Source organism: Parambassis ranga, chromosome 12 (genome assembly GCF_900634625.1).
Source record: "Parambassis ranga chromosome 12, fParRan2.1, whole genome shotgun sequence".
NCBI classification, from domain to species: Eukaryota; Metazoa; Chordata; class Actinopteri; family Ambassidae; genus Parambassis; species Parambassis ranga.
In genome coordinates, this window is record NC_041032.1 from 8,063,269 (window position 1) to 8,082,902 (window position 19,634).

A 19,634-nucleotide genomic window follows, 5' to 3' on the forward strand; every position below is an offset into this window, starting at 1 on the left:
GCTGGCCAGAAAAAAAAATCTGCAGCACTGCGCTGCTTCACATAACAGAACCACAATGTGTCTGCATTAGCTCGATGGGATGTTGTGTTGCGTGGCTTGTCAGTGTTAATGAAGTCAATTTAGTTCATATTAGTGCTGCTGAGAGATTAGTGCCTGAATCACAGAAAATACATGCAGACATTAATTGACAAATTTGAGAGATGGATCATTAAAATCATTTGTAGAGCCATGATAATGAACAGGATCCAACCTTACCTGATGCAATGATATGCTGATTTTGTCTTTGATATTTAATCTGATCAATAGTTTTTTAGACATTTTCATTGATTTCTTGCCTTTTTAGGTTCTTTAAATGATATCAATCAAATCCATTAATAATGATGATATCTGTGCCCTTTCTGTGAATTGCAGTGGCTCACATTCTACATTATGTTAGTGTGCATCAATCAAAACAATCCTTGGGTAGTTAGAAATGTGTGTGCATTCGAAAAAAAGCTAAAATTAGCCGATGTTGCGCACACAGGCAAGGAGCAAGCCTAAAACAGCTGTAAAATGTATTGTCAGCTCAGGTGCTCTGTGTTGTGCTTGATGTGTGATATCTGCACACACAAACAAAGAGGGGGGGGGGGTGACAACTTTATGTGCTGGCGAACTTTTGTGGAACACCCTAACACTTATATATCTATATATATATTATCATTGTGAGGCACTCTTCTCTTCTGGTTACTTTACACTCTGTACACCTTGCTATGGCTTTTCAGCGAGAAAACTTTTCACTTCCACTTTCACAGAAACTTACACCCTCCTCCACAGTAAATGCCCTCCACTCACTCACACACACACAAACTGTGGAGAGACACTACTGTGTTCCCATGTTCATCCTTCTGCTCAGAGCACCCCCCCCCCCCCTTCTGTCTTTTACACGTTTTCCTCTCTACTACCTCCACCACTCACTTTTTCTCACAGCTTTCTCTACTTGTTCTTGTATCTTACTAAGCCTTCTGTCACCAAGTGTCTTGGTTTCGTCCTGTCTTACAGTGCTGCTTTTTCTCCCCGTGTCATTCCTTCTCTCTTTCTTGCCCCTTAGCCGCAGTGTCCTTGAGAAAGCAGTGACTTTGCCGGTGAGCGCAGCAGAGCGCATCTCTCTCTCTCTTCCTCACTCTGTTGCTCACATGCACGCTCATTCATTGACACTCACTTACACACACACACATACACACATTTCGTAGGCCATGGCAACACTGTCACACAGAACCACCCTTACAAGTCTCCTTCCTTTATTTCCCATAAATAATTCATCTTCGGTAACATTGGCGATACTTTATGCAAATATTGACAAACCTTTTTGCAGAGAAAAACCGAGGCAGTCGTTTCCCATGTTGAGCATAATTTTTGCCCACCTATACTGTTTTGGGAAACAGATAGTAAATCATCAACATACTGCTGATGCAAGCAAAAGTCCTGCTGTGGTGCAGCCATCAGATCAGCTCAGAGGAAGGTAAAGGCAGTAATGTCATGCTGATTGGATTTATCAATACTTTTGCTTCATTAATCAGTACAGAGTCCATAATGATGTGCTATGTCATGAGATTCAGGATTTAATGGACAAGTTCAATTACTTTTCCTCAAGTGTTTGTTACCGAAGTTGGACAAATTGCCCTCAGGTGATACCGTGGTTTGTCCACCAGTGAGGAAACGTGATCCCTGTGTGCCCTCCTCCTCATTAAAGGCGCCCTCCACTAATCTTGGATCATGACAGCCCATTGTTACAGTTTTCCGTAGCCCTTGAAATATAGATGGAGTCTGATTGTCTGGTAGTAAGATGAGATGTTATAGTCTCTTGATGCTGTTTGTTCTCATTGGTCTCTGATTTCCTCTAGTGTGTGTATTGGGTCACTGCTTTTTCCTGCCGCCTTACGTGTTTTTCTGTTGGAGATCAAGTGTCCTGTGGTTAGCTAGCTGCAGCGCTATAAATGGCAGATGTATTTGTAATAGCATCTAGAATGTTATGCCCTGATGGGGGTATATGCTGATACAATGTTATCTATACCACAGATGGAGCTGTGTTTTATCTGCTATCATTACATGTAGATCTACTGTCACATTCTCTTCATGATAGCACTCTCTCTCTCTCTCTCTTTTGCTTTGTGTTTGTGTGTGTCTTTTCTTTATGTTTGTCCCACGTTCAGATGAAAATGCTTCCGTAGTCATGGTGACCAATCCCAAAGGGAAAAGTTAAGGCTGAATCTATTTTCTTACTCTCTTTCCCTCCTTTGTCTCATGCCTTGTTGCAATCTAATGCTTTCTCCACACACAGACATGAGCGTCAGACTCTAAATGCAGTAAAGAGACAGTTTGTGAGTCACATGTTGTTTTGGTTCTTTTGGCATGAAGAGCAATTAAGACTCATGTAAACAAAGTTACATGAACTGCATAAGGAGAAAAACAGCTCTGGGCTGAGGATGACACTTTCATACTTGTTAGTGACGATTGTCCATTCATGGCCATTAAATGTCTAGAAAATGTCTAAAGAAAATCCAATCACTATTGGTTTTATTAGCAGGCATGTCCACATGTTATAAGACAAAGACAAATTGTCATGGTTGGATTAGATTTAAAGTCGCTGAAATTTTCCTTTAATTTTAAAATCTTAATCTGTGGTTTTAATGGGAATGTCCTCAGGGAAGACAGCCTAGAAGACAAACTCTAAATTTAAAAATGCAGGAAATAAAATTTGGCTAATTCATAATAATTTGTTTTGAATTATTAATGATCTTGTTCCTGTGGCTAAGTTTGTTTTAGTCTTAATTTTTTAAATAAAATATTTCTATAAATGTCTTTTTTTTTATTCCTTCTTCCTTCCACCTCGCCACCTACATGTTTTACCTTATGACTCCATTATTCTATGCTGCATCACTCCCACTCTTTTGTATCTTCCTGATTATCTTCCTGATCGCCCCTTCCTCATGCATCACATTGCACTTAAATTCCTCTAACCTCCCTTTTCTCACATCCTACCCCCATCAAATCCCACCCTTCCTCTGCTCTCTCCTCCTCTTCCTCCTCCTGCTACTTCCTTTCTCCGTCTCAGTCCCTCCATCTTCTCCCCTGAGTCGGAGAGACAGACAGGAAGGAAGTGTGTAATGAGACGGCCATATCGAGCACACTGCCCAAATTGACCTGGAATGAATGGAGGCACTGATCTGCTCCTGCTAAAGCAGTGTAGATTAAGAAGTAAAGGGGGTAGGGAGAGAAAATGAAGCAGCCTAATGTGTACCACACATTTTATGGGCACTACTATCAGATAGATCTCATACACAAGCATGTTTATTTTCTCAATCTGAACTAAGCACACAACAGATGGCACTATATGTGTGTTTACACTGAGATACCTGTAACGGTTTCTGTTGCCTGCAAGCGTCATTTGAAACCTTGCATGAGCACAGAAAATACATTTTCTTGCACTGTACTTTCCCTGAAATCAATAGTTTCAATAGTAGGCAATAAATTCAGTCATTTCAGCAGAAGGGGAAAGCAATCTGCATTCAAGAGATTTCTCTGCCACAGAGAATGGAGAGAGAGAGAAACAACTGACAAATGGAAAGAGGCAGAATGTTAGAAAACACTCTCCCAATACCCCTGAAGTTTTTTATTTATTTATTTATTTTAGATTAGATTATAAAATTCAGTGAAATTCATTTCTCAAAAATACTTGACGTAATTTGTTTTTTCCCTTTAATCTACTCATCTGCTGCCACCACCGCTGCTTTTATTAATGAAAATAGACAGTGGACACATCACAGACTGCAGCTGTGTGTGTGTGCACACATTTGCTTGCCTGTCTGTGTATTGTGAAAGCCCATTAGAGAATTAGTCCACATCTGGATGACCCTAGCTGTCCTCACGAGTTTATTGCATACAGTATATATTTCATAATTGGGAGGGTTGTAACAACACTGCACAGGGACCAACTTCTAACCTCAATTCTCTACAAATAATTAGATTTTTCTATGACCCATTTTTGGGGCTTTGACCTCCTTCCAGCTGTAAAATTTATTGTCAGCTTAGGTGCTCTGTGCTCCGTATACTCTATTTTATTAACAATGTATGCTTGATGTATTGTATGTTGTATGATACCCACACACTCAAACACAAACAAAGGGATGGGGAGGTGTGACAACTTTATGTGTTGGCAAACATGAGCTTAAGACTGAAGAGAGCTTTCAAGCGGGATTAAGCCGCTAAGTGTCAACGGAACTGACAAGTAGACCAAAGACCACTAACATATTACTTACACTGAAACAATCAGTGTCTGTGTGTGTGTGTGTGTGTGTGTGTGCTGCGGTATGTAAAAGAGGTATGAAGGTGAAGTGTGTGTGTGTGTGTGTGTGTATTTGTGGCAAAGCATAGGAGAAAATCAGCAGCACACACACACAAGGCACATTCACAGTCCTCTCACAGACTACGGACTGTGGAGCCACGGTAGAGCCCTGGCAGGACCATCTGTTACTGCTGAAATCAGCACAGCAGGAGCCTACCAGTGCACACACACACACACACACAGTTACAGCGTGCTTCAGTTCTGGCATAGTGATAGTCTATTTATTCCACACACTGACGTAGGACACTACTCATACGCAGTTGAGTAAGATGATGTGAAAGCATGGCATTCTACTGTACATACTGGATAGATGGATGGATAGATAGATGGTCTGATACACCCTTAGCAGGAAGTGCACACACACACACAGCTTTCTCCATTTTAATAATCGACCGAGGGGAGTTACACTCCCTTGTCAATGTTATCTATTTCCCTCCCAGAAGCAACTTCAGCATTTTCTGTGCATTCTGCCCTCTCATCAATACTCTCTGCTCCGACCTCTCCTGGCCTGCACCTCGGCCCAGTCAAGGCAGAGCTACAGTAACGTCCTACATACGCAGGGCATCTGAACACTATCATTTTTCAAGGGGAACGGTGAGTGCACTTTTTCTGTAGTGTACAATTAGAGGTCACAGGAAAGCTCACAAACCAGGAGTCAACAGAGAATGATCAATACACAGAAATCAATTACTGGGTTTAAAAAAAATGTCCTGCTGGTAATATAGATTAAAATATCGATTTCAATCAATAAACTAAAGTGTAATAATTTAGAGTAACTTTTCCCACATCTTTCTGCAAGGCACCTGCATCAGTCTCTGCATCAGTGCTATAATGTAGATGTAGTGTGTTTGGCTGATGTGTTGATTGCAGGCTCTGTAAAGATATTATTAAAGGTAATAGTCATTGAACTGTCGGACCCTATTATTTAGCATTTGTGGACCTGCGAGAGTGTAGTGATTACATTCTGTGTAGAGTGTAGTGGGCACATAATTATGATTAAAAAAAACCATTACATGTTGTGCATTAAAATATAAGACAAGTATAGCTTAAGAATGGTTTTCTGTTTTAATTATAAAATTGTATTGTATTGTAATTATAGGAGAGACTTTAAAGTAACAATAATCAAACAACAAAACCTGAAGAAACTTTGAATTCACTGACTATTATTTCATTTAAGAATAGTGATCAGATGGATGAATATGAAAACATTTTAAAATTGCCAGTAAGTTGAAAAGTTTGACTTTGGAAACGTTGGAAGTTTGAGATGGAAAATAATTAAGTGAAATACCAACAAGACCTATAACGGTAAGAAAACATAAGCACAGTAAATTGGACCAGAGAGTTGAGATCAGTGGGGAAATCAGCGAGGTAGTCAGTAGGAGAGGTAATTGCTTCTGTGTGTCTGTCCACTCTGATCATATCGATCCTATGGAGGATTGTGTTCACTTACGATCCACTTGTACATTTTTGTTGTGGCTCTAAAACTGTTACAATTATAACGCAATAAACATCGTTTTAGAGTAATAGGTTTCACAAGTTATCTTTAGCATTAACATAGAACATGTGGAACCTCTATGCAATGCTTATCAATTCATCTAAAAACATCAATACATTGCTAAAAATGATTTCTGTAACAATTAAAATTAAAATCTAATTTACATATGTGAAACAAAACCTGCCAGCTTAAAAAACAACTCCGGAAAAGAGAAGATGCAGCTGCTTAAAACCATCCACAGAATAACCAGAGTCCAATCAAAGTGTCAGCAGTGTAAGTTTTCCATTCTGCTGGGCTCTAAATTTCATTTACAGTTGCTCTCAGGTGTGAAGCCATTTCTGATAACATTGCTGGATTAAAAATCAGCAGGGCTTCTCATTTACAGAAATGGATTGAGGGTCATAGTTTTAATTTACTATGTAATGTTTCAATGGGGCCAATACTTGACAGTGTCTCCATGCTGCAGGCAGTAGTTGTGCCTGTTAATTACACTCAGTGTCAAGTGTTCAACATTAGCAGATTTGCTAAGGCATAGACAGAGAAAAACAAAAACAGAAATCTGTCAGCAAGGTGAAAAAAAGACAAGGACAGAGCTCTTGAGAGACGTGGCTTGAAAATAGGTGTAAAGTCTGTGCTCTAGCATCCCTTTCGGCTTCGGAAATGAGGATGACCACGTCCGTTAGGGACATACCTGACACAGTTCCAGGTGTCCTTTGTTCTAAATCCTCTCAGCGTGCGCTGAGCCTGCTGCATCGTCCTGCATTAATGAGACATAATGCAGATAATATCTACGACATGCTATTTCCTTAAGACCATGTCTGCAGAGTAGAGAATACAGTGATACTAAATCTGGACATAAGCATTCACATGATGGCTGCCTCCTCCAGCCCTTTGAAGCCGACTGTGTGCTTCCTCATAAATCAATGCTATGGCAGTATATTACTTTGAACTGTGTCATACTAAATTATAATGATTTTTGTTTAATTATTAGAAGTCAACATGAAAACACACTTATATTTTAGATTTGTCCATGTGGTCATTAGATTCCTTAGCTGGCTTAGCATCACCATGAAACCCAAATCAGAACAGCGAGTCTAATTAAAAGGGTTTCCTTTCAAGTGTCTGTCTCTCTGTGCTTCTTCCCAGCTAACCCAATCCTGCTGCTCCTGGAATTGAGGCTTTCTTCACACCCAAGTTTATTTTTTTTGTCTTCTTCTGTCTTTATTCTAGTGCTGAAAAGCTCCCACATGATGTGGACATTCAGTGTTTGTCTCCATTGTTGGCATACAATAGTGCTTAACATCTGTTTGTCTTGAAATTGTCAGAAATTCCTACAGCTGGCAGGTGGTGTTTACTGAGTGTAAAACTTTGTAAACTTGCTCTAAAAGTCAGAGTGAAACCTTTTCTTTCCTTCTTTCTTTTTACCACACACTTCAACCTTGCTTTATCCACCCCAGATTTCACGCAAATTACTACTTCTATTTTAGTCAGCCTATTTGCACTCTAATCTGTCTCCGATACTCCGGTCTCCTTTGCTGGATATGGGGGCATTAAGGATGTTCCCTTGGCAGCAGAAAACATGAAGGAAAAAAACATCAAGAAATAAGGAAATAGAAAATGAGATGGGGAAATATGGATGGAGATGAGATGTTGGAGATGGAGCAGTAATGTGGGACAGGGACACAATATGCATTATAGAGGGTTTGTAGAGAATCCTTATTTCCATCAAAATTGAGATTTATTTTCAAGATTCATTATTGTCTTGCTGAGCAGCAGGAGCTTCTCTCTGCTGTCTCCACTGCAAACACAATGAAGCTGCTTCTCTATCATGCTGTGTTTTCAGCCCTCCCCTGATGATTCTCCTTCTCCTTTCCCTATAAGACTGCCTGTCTCTGACCTCCTGTTTCCCCATTTGTCTCTGTCTCTTTCTGCTATACTGTCTGTCTCACTCTCAGTTGAGAGACAGTCCGAGCAAACAGGGTAGCACCTGTTTACACAATGCGCGCTTCAGCACAGCCAGGGTGGTTAGAGGGATGAGTGTAGGAGAGTGATTCTGCATCCATTCTGATTATCGTGCACCACCTGGACCTAAGAGTTTCATTTCGCCTGTGTGTGTGTGTTGGTGTCTTGGGCAGCTTGTTTGTCCAACTAATTAACACGCACTTTTTGCAGATGTTTTCCCAGATGCAAACATTATGGCACCAATAACCCTAGAGCCAGCCACACGTGACAGTGATAATATAACACACACTGGCTGCTCACACACTCAAACAGGCGTTCAGCTGTGTAATGAATGTTTAAACATGATGTGTCAGAAACAGCGCTGCTGAGGAGAGCATTCATAAGACCTAAAATAATTCACCTAGGAATAGTTATGGGAGAGAAAAATCAACAGTTCGGCTTTAAAATAACTTAAAAAAAACACAGCTAGAAATATCCTCTCCCCTTATTTATACCTGCAAATATTTAGTTTAGACCTGCTTCTCTGGGTCACATAGACACCTGTACAGATTTAGCGGGAGTCGTTGATTATAGAAAAAAAAAAAACAGACATGCTTTCCATTTAATTTAATTGTATGATGACAAATCAAAAGTAGATTCACTGTTGAAAAAGAATTAAAGTGTGTCATTTTGGCATCCTGCTGGCAATGTGACTCGAGGAGGAAACTTAGAAAGAGAACCAAAGTGTGCTAATTTGATAACACTGTTAAGCAGAAATGGGGAATATGCTGTGAAAATAAGCTTCTCCGCCACTAATTAGCACACTCTCTCTGCCTTTTGTCAATCCGTCGTGTCCCTTCACTCTGTCTCCTCCGCTGCTCATCTTATTTGATGGTTATCAGATGAGAAAGGTGTAAATTGCTGCTCGGAGCGATCTCAGCAAATTCCCCAACCGCGCTATCTCTCCCCTCATCTTTCAGTTCCTTTCTATCCTCCTGTTTCTCATCCTCTGCCTGAATCTTTTCTCAGTATAGAAAACTGCCAGCGCTTGGCGAAGGAAGGATGCAGCACAGGTGTGTGTTTTCCCTTGTGCCTGAACTTGTCTGAGGAATATATTCTATAACTATAGAAGCAGATTGAGGTGATGGTGTCTGTGTGTGTGTGTAATGTGCACATGCTAATGTCCACACTACCAGCGCTAATGAGGCAGGGCTTCTGCCAGTTCCCTCTTTTCCCCTCCCCTTCTCGGGAGAATAACACACAATCACACATTAATGACCCAGCAGCATGGTGTGAATAAGAGAGAAGAAGAAGAAAAATGGGAAATGAATGTTAGTAAGAGGTGTGCAAAATGATATTGAAAGTGGATGCAGACAGGAAGGTAATTATTGGTCAGTGTTAGGAGAACAAAATCGCATGAGGATTTATGAACAGGCAGATACAGTTTGTACAAGAACCATGCAGCCTTGCATGTTAAAACATGGTCTACTTATCCGCCCTCTGTCCCAGTGGGAGATGGAGGGCGTGCATACTGCAAAGGCCACGTTATTCTGAATTTCCAGGGGTTAATTTATGTGTTGATTCTTGTAGCATATTATTTAGCTTCATATTATTTCCAGGCTATAATGTTTACGGCCTTTTTCATTCATGTTCGCTTGATTTTAATTAAAAAAAATGATAGAGAACGTACCATGAGAGAGAAACAAAGGAAGAGGATTGGTGTTGTTGTTCATCACTGAATTGTTCTGATAATGAGGATCGAATGGGGGGCCGGCACAGTGTTATTATGCTGCTTGGCAGGATGTTTGTATCTGTGTCTGTGTTTGTGTGTGCATGCACTATAATCATGTGCATACACAGTCCTAAGTGGCCAAGCCATGCTGGAAGAGAGCTTACACCCCCCTCCAGCAAGCAGCATTGGCTGTAAGGTAACTGGCAAAACACAAGTGCACAGACACAGACGCAGCTGCTGCCAGGTGTGTTGAGAAGGTAATTGTCAGTGTGGCAGGCCATCGTCCAGAGGCTCAGGGACAGGGCAGGAGAGGGAATGAGGAGCAGCCTCTGGTGGAGTTTGTTTGCCTGAGGGGCTCGCTCAATATCTGGTGCTGTTGTTTATCCGATTCCCGCTCGTGCCACTTTGTACTTGTGTGATAGTTCTGCCTCTTTCTGCCCTGCTTGCCCCTGTTCATGGTCATTTCCAGTTCCATCATTTCCCTATTCACTGCCTTCCTCCCACTCTCGCTCCTTCTCTTGTTCTTCCTGGATCCCACTGAGATGCTGCAGCATCACTGCAATTTAATCCCCCAGCAGGTCCAAGAGAAACCAACAATTACATGTGTTCATCACACATACAGCTCTGATACAAACTTACATGTTGTTCTGCAAGGTTGCTGATTGCTAAGGCAAAGACTCTGATGTCAGAAATGGACTTCAAATCAAACCCAAATCCAGTAACAAGGCTCAGGCTCAAGGAAAAACACATTAGTGTTTGGGGTTCAAAGGTCACTGTTGATGTGACAGTGTAGTTCTTGTAAGCTTTATATTATATTTGCTATGGCTGTGGGTCAGAGGTCAGTTCACTTTTTCACTTTTTATTCAGCTGTAATGTGATGCTCAATTATGTGCAATCCAACCTCTTTACTTTTTCATTTTTAATTAAAAAATCTGGTGCCTATATCGATGTTATGTTATATTGAACTTATTGCACTGTACTTTCAGTCAGTATTTGAGTCAGACATGCACAGCTCTGTAAATGTAATTGCTTTTCTTGTTTGAGCGTGGTCAGACATGCCTGTGTAAGTCAGCGGCGATACTGTTGACATTTCATGTTGTGTTCAGGAACAGTATGCGTCTGTCTCTCGGCTTTCTCCGTGCTGATTAAACTGGTTCATGTTTTTTTTTTTACAGCAAAACTACATGTTTAGTTCAAAGCCTGATGAGCTGAGGTTAGAAGCCACAAATAACTCTTTATAAAAGGCATAGTCGTTTATGCCTGGTTGTGTGACTTTCTGTAGAGCCTGTTCATCATTTTTTCAGCATAACTTTATTGTTGTGTTAGTTTTTTGTTCACAGAATGGAAGCCTGGAAAATATAAAGTCAGAAGAACCATTACTGTCAAACACTTTGCTCAAAGGAGCACTCAGCAACACAATGGATTTTCACCAAGCAATAAACAGCTCTGCGTTTTATCCATGAAAATTTGCCACCGTTTCTTCTATAGTGGCTGAAAATGACTCACATTGCATTCACATTTCACATGATGTTGCTTTAAAGGCTCACTGTGATGGCATTAACCTTTAAATTGATTATGCGTATTGTGAGCCCCTTCCATACATGCAGCCCTGAAATTTCACTCAGAGGTGGCACATATAAGGAGTGTGTGCGTCAGTCAGATCAGACTGACAGATTACTTAGACAGATCAGACATTATTCCAATAAAAGTCTATGTAAAGAGCAGATCGTTTGTCAGTATGGTGCAGCTGCTTTGTACTGTTTTCCCACTGATAACAGTACTGCCGATACATCTACATACATGTTGTATTGGTCTCAGTGTAATCTCCTGTTGTGTGCTGGATCCCTGGTCTTTGTCCTTACTTCCCAGTATACTGCACGTCTTTGCAGAAAATGATAACAAAGAGCAGTTAGCATGTCAATCAGCTTGCATGTGTGCGTGAATCCAAGTGGCTGTGTTGGGCCTTAAGTGTGAAAGCCAGTGTATGAAAACAAGTACATGTTTGTATTACATCCCCCTTCCTTAGACCCCTGCCAGCTCATGAAAAATGAATGAAGCCCTCTGTGTGTGTATGCGTCCACATGTCTATCGCCACATGGGCTGATCAGGGAGTCTGTCAGATCTGTTACTCCAGGGCAGGCCTTGCACCCCTGCTGACTTACTCATGCCCTGTGTGCATGAGTGTGTATGTGTGAAGTCGAGGTACAGATGCATGGATTAAAGTTTTCCATCGCCACCACAGATTTCCTCAGCTTAGTACAAATACGAATAAATATACGCTAAAGTCTTGTTATTCTCTTGTTACATGGCCATAGGTGACATTAAATTGTTATATGCATTAACAAACATGGTGAAGTCTTGCAAAAAAATATTGGTTTAAAACAATAAAACCTTTCTGTAAAAGTATTAATCAAAACTTTATCTCTCTTCCCCCTCTCTGTTTCCCCAGAAGTACAACCTCTTGTAGACTAGTGGCTGGAGTGACAGAGGGGCACATGAAGAGCAGAAACAACAACACATCAACATCCTGACCACCGCTGACTTCTGCACCCCACCACAAGCCCAGCAACTCCAGAAGTTGGGCGTCAGCAGGAAGGAAACGTGTGACCACTCCTCCTGCAGGCATGGTAATGCACTCCCTGTGTTTGTGTTTGTGTGCGGTTGTGCGCAAAGTGGATTAGCCACTGTAGAGCTGTAGAGTTAGGAGGCAGCGTCCAGACTCCGGGGGTGTAGGAATTCAATCTGATAACTTACTCTAGACATGCGTGTGTGTGTGCATGTGAGATAGATGCTTGATAAAGGCCTGTGCAGACAGGATTGTATAGATTAGCATTTTTGGTAGAGTAGATGATAGAGAGATAGGTGATACATTATCACTGGGGAGAGAGAAGACAAGAATGGAAGAGACAGGAAGTTAAGAAGATGGAGAACAATGAAAGGAAACAGAAGAAGACGGACAGTGAAAAGCATGGACAGTGGTGATTAACAGAAAAAGGGAAAAGAGATCTGTTACTAATTACTGTTGAGTCTTTTACACTTTTTCTTTGGGGCTTGTGCAGTGCATCCTGAATGCGTGTAGAAAGGTTTGTTGTTTATGTAAGCTCATGCACAAATGGCCTGTTACAGGAAGATGCAGGTGCTGTAAAAAGAGCTGCAGTATTGTTGGGGGGGGGGGACTGGTGAAAGGAAAGACTGACAAGTGGGAGCATTAAAGACCATAAAAATCAAAGGTGATGGACAGAAACATGCAAGATGAAAAGCAGAGGGTGTCGAAAGCTAGTGGGAAATGGAGAAATGGGTTAGAGAAGGGAGGTTAGGAGCTAAGAGAGAGGTAGCGGTAGAGCAAGAGCGAGACGAGGGATTGATTAATGGTCTTGGCCTGTGACAGTGGGGGCTGGTTCCCGGGGGGGGGGGGGGGGGGGGGGGGGGGGAGCAAAGCACAAGATGAATTATTAAAAAGTAGAACAAGAGGTGGAAGGAGGGAGAAGCAGTGCAAAGAGGAAGTAAGTGGAAGAGTAGTTTGTAAAGGGAGGATGGAGGAATGCAGGGAGGAGGAGGAGGAGGAGGAAGAAAAAACTGATTGAAAGAGATGGAAAGAAAACAAGACGTTACTGAAGGCGCTGAGTTTGGATGATGCAGGAGAGGGTACATGGCTGAGCTCATAAATAACACAGGGTGTAATAAGACCAGTGTATGTCTGTGCCGCAAACACACTGCTGTGATTAATCTAAGGTCGTGGTGATGCAGCAAATACTGACCTTGCCAAAAGGTGTCACCCACAAACCACAACGATACACCAAACACTTACTGTATATTGACTTTCAAGCTTTCTGCATTTAAGTAATACACAAGCACACATTTTTGTCTGCGTTGTCATTTGTTTTTTTGCACACACACTAGAACATGCGCATACTTCGACTTGACTTTTTTTGTCTACAGTTGTTTGTTGTGTATTGTGTCCTTGCACATCATCATTTGTCCTTACTGTGCAGAAATGTTTTAGATTTATGTGGTTTTGCTTTCACTTTGCTGTGTTTGCTTTATTTTAAAAGACCCCTACTTGTTTTGAACTCAGGAAAAATAGGCAAGCAAGAGAGAGAGTCTATTATGACCAAAACTAGCCGTGACGCTATGGAGGAACCCATCTATCAGTTTCCTGAAGCTCCATCTAGGTAGTGCCTGAATCTGTCTTACACTTGACTACTTCAAATACAGGCAAAGAGGTCAAATGTGAGAAGACATAAGCTGGGCAGGCAGCATCTGTCCATCAGATTGCCCACACACTATCAATAGAGTACCATTCTGTAAACATGTTTTCTGGCAGCTTGAAGCTTGTAGAGTACAGAGGGTCAGAGCATCTCCGAAGGTCTTCTGGGATGTTTTTTTTTACTATGCAATGTTTGCAACTAAAAACATTCCAAGTAGGAACTGGTAAAGCAGTGACTGGATCATGGCTGTCCAGGGGTAAATGATGCACATGGGGAGCAAAGATTGGACTAAAATTGGTCTAATCCGACAGAAAAGCTGCTGTACCTACAGATTGTGGTGATGATGTTGGCTACCAGGAAGTAGGAAGGCTAACCGGCAGCAGATTTGCTGTGTCTTATCAGTTTATTTAAAAAAATGCAGTCTGGTACTTTATGACTTTAGACATACCCGAGTATGCCCAAAAACAGTGCAATGTCAGCTCATATGCTTTTAGCAGTCAGGTTGTAATATTTTATAGGCAGGAACTAAACCTTTTAAACCATGCAGGCACATTACTAGGAGCAAAGGACACATAACAAAAAGGAATTCTGCTCTAGTATAAGGTAGGAGGGTACTGCAGTTAGGGGAGGCTGGTTTACAAGCTTGAATGATTGCAGCTGGCTTTAGATGAATGTCATCCCAGCTAAAACAAGGCGGTATTGATGGCATGCTCTATATATTTCCTTGTATAAGGTTTGGTATCCCATTCATGTTTATCAGGACAGCCTATTTTGTATTGCAGCAGCCTTGAGAGTGGGCTTTGTTTATATATTTTGTGTAGCCTGCCATCGTGTGCATGTGTGTGTGACGGCTTGCATGTGGTAATTTGAAAGACAGAGAGAGAGAGAGAGAGAGAGAGAGAGAGAGAAGGGGAGGGAGGGAGGGAGTGCACAATAAAACAGGATAGCGGAGTGTGGCGGCCGGCCTGCCAAGCAGAGTGCAGATAAATCACAGGATGAATTTTTAATGCAATCTCCCCCAGGCTGCTGGATGTTGCAGAGAAGGCACCGAGTTGTTTTGTTCAGTGTTGCTTGTCCCATCACTCCTGGCCTATTTTGTGATGGGCGTTTGAAGTTTTTGAAGTCGTCATAGTTACATTTAAAGACATGTGACAGCACTTATGTGAAATGCTTGTGGCTGATATTTTTAGGTGCTGATTTATTTTTGTGGGTTTTTAAGTGTAGTTTTGCCATGAGTGGGTTTTGGCTCGTGCCTGTCAGCTTTCCAGGACAAACAAACCATTATTTTCACTGCAGCTAGATAAAAATATTAAAGCCATTTTTTTTCTTCATCTCCTTCTGTGGATTTCTCACCTTTGTTTCCCTTGTTTGTTCACTTTCAGAGGCTTTCTCTGCATCCTTTATCCCCTCCTCCTATCATATTCACTCTTCACAGTGTATTCTATTATGTGCTGTCATCTGAGCACTCAGCAAGCACTTTAAGCACATGACTTATTAAAAGTAAGAGCACACCAACACCTTATCATGTCCACTGACTAAGCACACGCACGCACATACAGTACAATGCTCCTAAATGGGGCTCTAAAAATAATAGGCAATAGATGCGTCTCTCTGGCAAAGACTCCGGTGTAAAGTATCCTTCCAATCACAAATGATATTGCTCCAGCGTGTCTTGTCCTTGGCATCAGGTCACGTAATTTATAGCAGATGGCCAAAGAGAGACAGGATGAGACAGGAAGAGCTAGAGAGAGACAGGCAGCGATGGAGAGGAAATTCATCGGATTCCAATGCTTGAAGTGAAGTAGCTGAAGTGAAGCTGAGTGCCTGTTCGGCCACAACACCTTCTAAACCGAAATGTTTTTGTCAGAACATAGGTGTGATGGATGGAAGATACTGATGTTTCATCTATAGTTTTTTTTTTTTTAACACTGATGTGTTGTGCACGCTACTTCAATACACAGTGAGTTGTAAATGCTGTGTAATGTGGTTATGTAACATGGGCCTGCCAGCTGGTTGGCTTCGCTGGAGCGTGAAATGGAGTGTAATTGGTAAAAGTGTGTGGTCTAAAGGCACTGTGCAACAATGGCATATGAAGGTATACTGTATGTACACACACACACATACACAGTGTCAGGTGCATGTGGTGACTTTCAGGCATTTGGGATTTAATAATTAAATATATCTATCTATGTGCTTCTTTGCCTGATTATTTCCACCTGTCACTGAATCAATTTTATTTTTCTACTTCCCTCAAACATTTGGATTTTCACAAAGTACTACTTTTTTTTGCATGTCAGTGTCTCACCTAGCTTGTGCTCTACAAGGCCAAAACACTGTTGCATATTGAGTCAATAGCCGCGGTTCAAAATACAAATACGGTTACAAAATAAGGTTTAAGATGGTCAATACAAATGAATGATCTTTATTGTCATTATACACCAGGTACAATATACGTTGTACCATAGTCTCGCCTAGGGCACCACAAAGGCTAGGCTAGAGCTGTGTGCATTAACAATCTACAATAATATTGATCTTGACACACATGTTGATTTTACTGCTATTTTATCAGCTGTGAAATCTGTGTAACAGTAGCTCACTCATCACGTCACTCATCATGTGTATATATCTGCAACATTATGTCAGCACTTGCCGGCCCAGGGGGTCCATTCTTGTTGGTGAGTCCTCTTTAACTGGCCTGATTTAAATGGTGATCAAAGCAGCTGGGCTGCAACTCCCCCCCACAGTTGAGTACTACCAAATCACATGCATAGATACATAGGCAGCCTCCTCGCACGGTGGTTTATGGCTGCAGAGGCTCCCATTAGCAACAGCTCATAAAATCTGCAGCTATTGGTCTGTTAAACACTCCTCACACATACACACACACAGTGCACTGTACGGTGTACTCCAAGTTACAGTTTTGTGAGTTTCACTTAAGCCACATGAAGCGACAAGCTACATTGATTTTTCATTTAAAAGCAGACTAAAATTAGTTTACTGTTACAAATGAGTTCCGTTTAATAAGCAGTCAATAATATAATTAGTGAAATTAGTTGACTTGTTTTAGGTTAATCAACCACAGTAGGACTTTGGTAACACTTACCACTTTGTTCTGCTAAAGAAAGGCAGTAGAATATTTTGTGACATATGTCTCATAAGATATGTTGAAAACAGCATCTTAGGGCATACCAAATGATTGATGGCCTGAAAATGTCAAACATGGCCACGCTCGCTGTGGTGATTCAAAGCAAGACTTGGGAGAAATAAATGGCTGTCACAGTATTTAATATTCACATATGGCCTGAATTCGCTACTATTGCAATATCAATCCACTAAGAGTTTTTTTTACATACATAATTTTAGAAAGATCTCAATACTTCATCTTTAATGATAGTTTTTCCTTCTCTGATTCTCTTTTAAAGTATCTACATCCGCTCTATGTCAGCCCAGATTGCCTCACCAAAGTGTTGGAAAGTCGCAGTGCAGCCTCAGTGGGGATGGACTGTGTAACTCTGCCAAATGTGCTTGCAACACTCTACATACTGAGCTACACAGGCTGCGAGGCTGCCGTCATTGTGCAGTGCTCACTCGCCTCTCTGTTTAATGGCTTTATCTCGCTCACTCTAGTGAAAGAGAATGTCACCAGTTCAATTAGGATTGGGATGAAGTGTATATTACGTATCAGTGTGTGTGTGTGTGCTGTAGGTTGTAGGGCTGCAGATTTGTTTAGAGACACTTTGTGTCGACCTAATTCCCATTTGGGGTCCTAATAACATAAAACTGTAAATTTTGTTTGGTTTCAGGCTGAAGGTCTTTTCTCTAAGTGTGTGTGTGTGTGTGTTTATGCGTGTCAGTGTGCATGTGCGCAGGTGGTCCTTCGATTTCAAGTAGATTGATAGTAGCGCTCAAGCTACACTCGCTGCAGTACTCAGAAAAGGTCATCTCTGCCCTGTGTGTGTGCATGTGTGTGTGATGGTTATTAAGTGTGGTGTGTGGTTTGGGTAGCTGGTGTGTGTGTGTGTGTGTGTAGTGAATAAAGGGAAATGTGGGTCTTGGAGATAAGCAGGTTCACTTTGTGGCTTGGTGAGAGCGCCCTCCTCACATTGAACTCGGGCTCCCCCAGCGTGGCGTGATAACCTCCGCTGTTTAAAAATGAACCCCATCCTTCAGATTCAGGTTACAGTAACAGTGTAAACTGTGTAATCATAATTGTTTTTTTTGTGATTGATAAAAAGATAGAAAAGCAATATAAAAACAGATGGAGGCACAAAATTAAGGCTAATAGTGAAATTCAGTAGAACAGAAATGACTTAGCTGCTAGAATTAATATGAAATAATGCATTAAGGGAGAATGTATGGCATTTCTGTTACTGATTTATACTGTAGCCCCACACAGAAAAATGTTTAATATCTAACAGTCCGCTGTCTAAGTCAGTCTTTTCCATTTAACATTTAGTCTAACACTGCACTGTGACACACAAAGGGATGTTAACCTGCAATACAATTTACAAAGTGTTCTCTCGTGAATGCCCATAAGCATGGGGACTCATCTGCATGAGGTATTAACCGCCAGCGCCACAAAAGGCTCAGCCACACCTGCTCCCCTCCTTCATCCTTTTACGCCTCCATTAATCTTTGAATCCACCTCCCACGACCATGTTTTTTCCTTCTTTAAAGATTCTGTACTATACGGCCTTCTTCGTCTCTTATCCTGTCATTCACCCCCCCCACCCTGCCTCCCTGATGCCTCGCACCTGATGTCCTTCTTTTTATGGTTTTCCTTCTACAGAAAAAGGATGGACAAATGAGAAAGACTGAAGAGCTGACATGAATTCCCAAGGCCAAAATGGTCTGATTGAATTAGGACAGGTGAAGTGGATATGGAGGATGGCGGCAAGATTAATTTCTGAAAGCTGTGTGTGTGTGTGTGTCAGGGTCACTGACATTAAGTGGAAGCTGTCACTGAGTTAGGAATTGATTTCTTTACCATAAAAGAGATGCATGTGCTGTCTGCACTAAACACACACACACAGCTCACGGAAAAAGCATCAGCATGCACGCTGGTGGGGGTGACATCTTTTTACCAATGGTAGATACCAGCTAGTATAACCTTCGTTTTTAAACAGAATGTGCTAAATTTGGATCTTATTTCTTGCCCTCTTTTTCAGAGGTCCTTCCGTTCCTTTAGTAACGATGACCGTCACGTCATGGCGAAGCACTCCACCATCTACCCCTCCTCTCAAGAACTGGAAGCCGTTCAGACGCTGGTATCCACCGTCGAGTGCGCCCTCAAACATGTCTCCGATTGGCTGGATAAGAGCAGCGGTGACGTACACAACCAGTTCAACAGCCAACCAGCAGACAGCACAGAGGAGGACGACCCCGGCGACGAGCCCAGAGATGAAACTGAGGATTCCGCTGATAGCTACAGGTAATCAGAGCTGATGCATAGTAAAGTTACACCTACAGTACCGAGTATTGCTGATTTTAAGCCATTAATATTTATAGTTTCTATATAGTTCATGCATTCTGACAGTAAGGTGAAGAAAGGTGCAGATGAGAAACATCTGCAAAGACTTGTTCAATTCCACAACCTGAGACTCTCTGGACAGTGTCCATGGTGGGCTGTCTTTCCCATGAATCTTTTTATTAATGGTTCAGTACTTTTCATTAAGGTCTTGAATTGCCCTGTCTGTTCTTATTTGTAGTGTTACCGGATAACCTGTATTTTAATCTTTTAACTGAGCCAACCCCTAATGTTTGAAATTCAGGTATTAGGCTGACCAAATAAGCCGACAGCTTCTTTTGATTGGACTCCTTTCATAGCACTGGACTTTAATTTATTAGATGTTAAAAAATGATTGCATGCTATAATAA

The 19,634-nt window shown here is 41.5% G+C and overlaps 1 protein-coding gene across 1 annotated transcript in view; it reads left to right on the forward strand.

Annotated features, from left to right (window-relative positions):
- strbp (spermatid perinuclear RNA binding protein) overlaps positions 1–19,634 on the forward strand; it is a 55,258-nt gene that overhangs the window by 18,740 nt on the left and 16,884 nt on the right. The window contains exons 3-4 of the mRNA XM_028417220.1: positions 11,999–12,176; positions 18,926–19,188. Coding sequence (XP_028273021.1) covers positions 12,174–12,176; positions 18,926–19,188 — 266 coding nt within the window. The 5' untranslated portion in view covers positions 11,999–12,173. The remainder of the gene's footprint in view (positions 1–11,998; positions 12,177–18,925; positions 19,189–19,634) is intronic.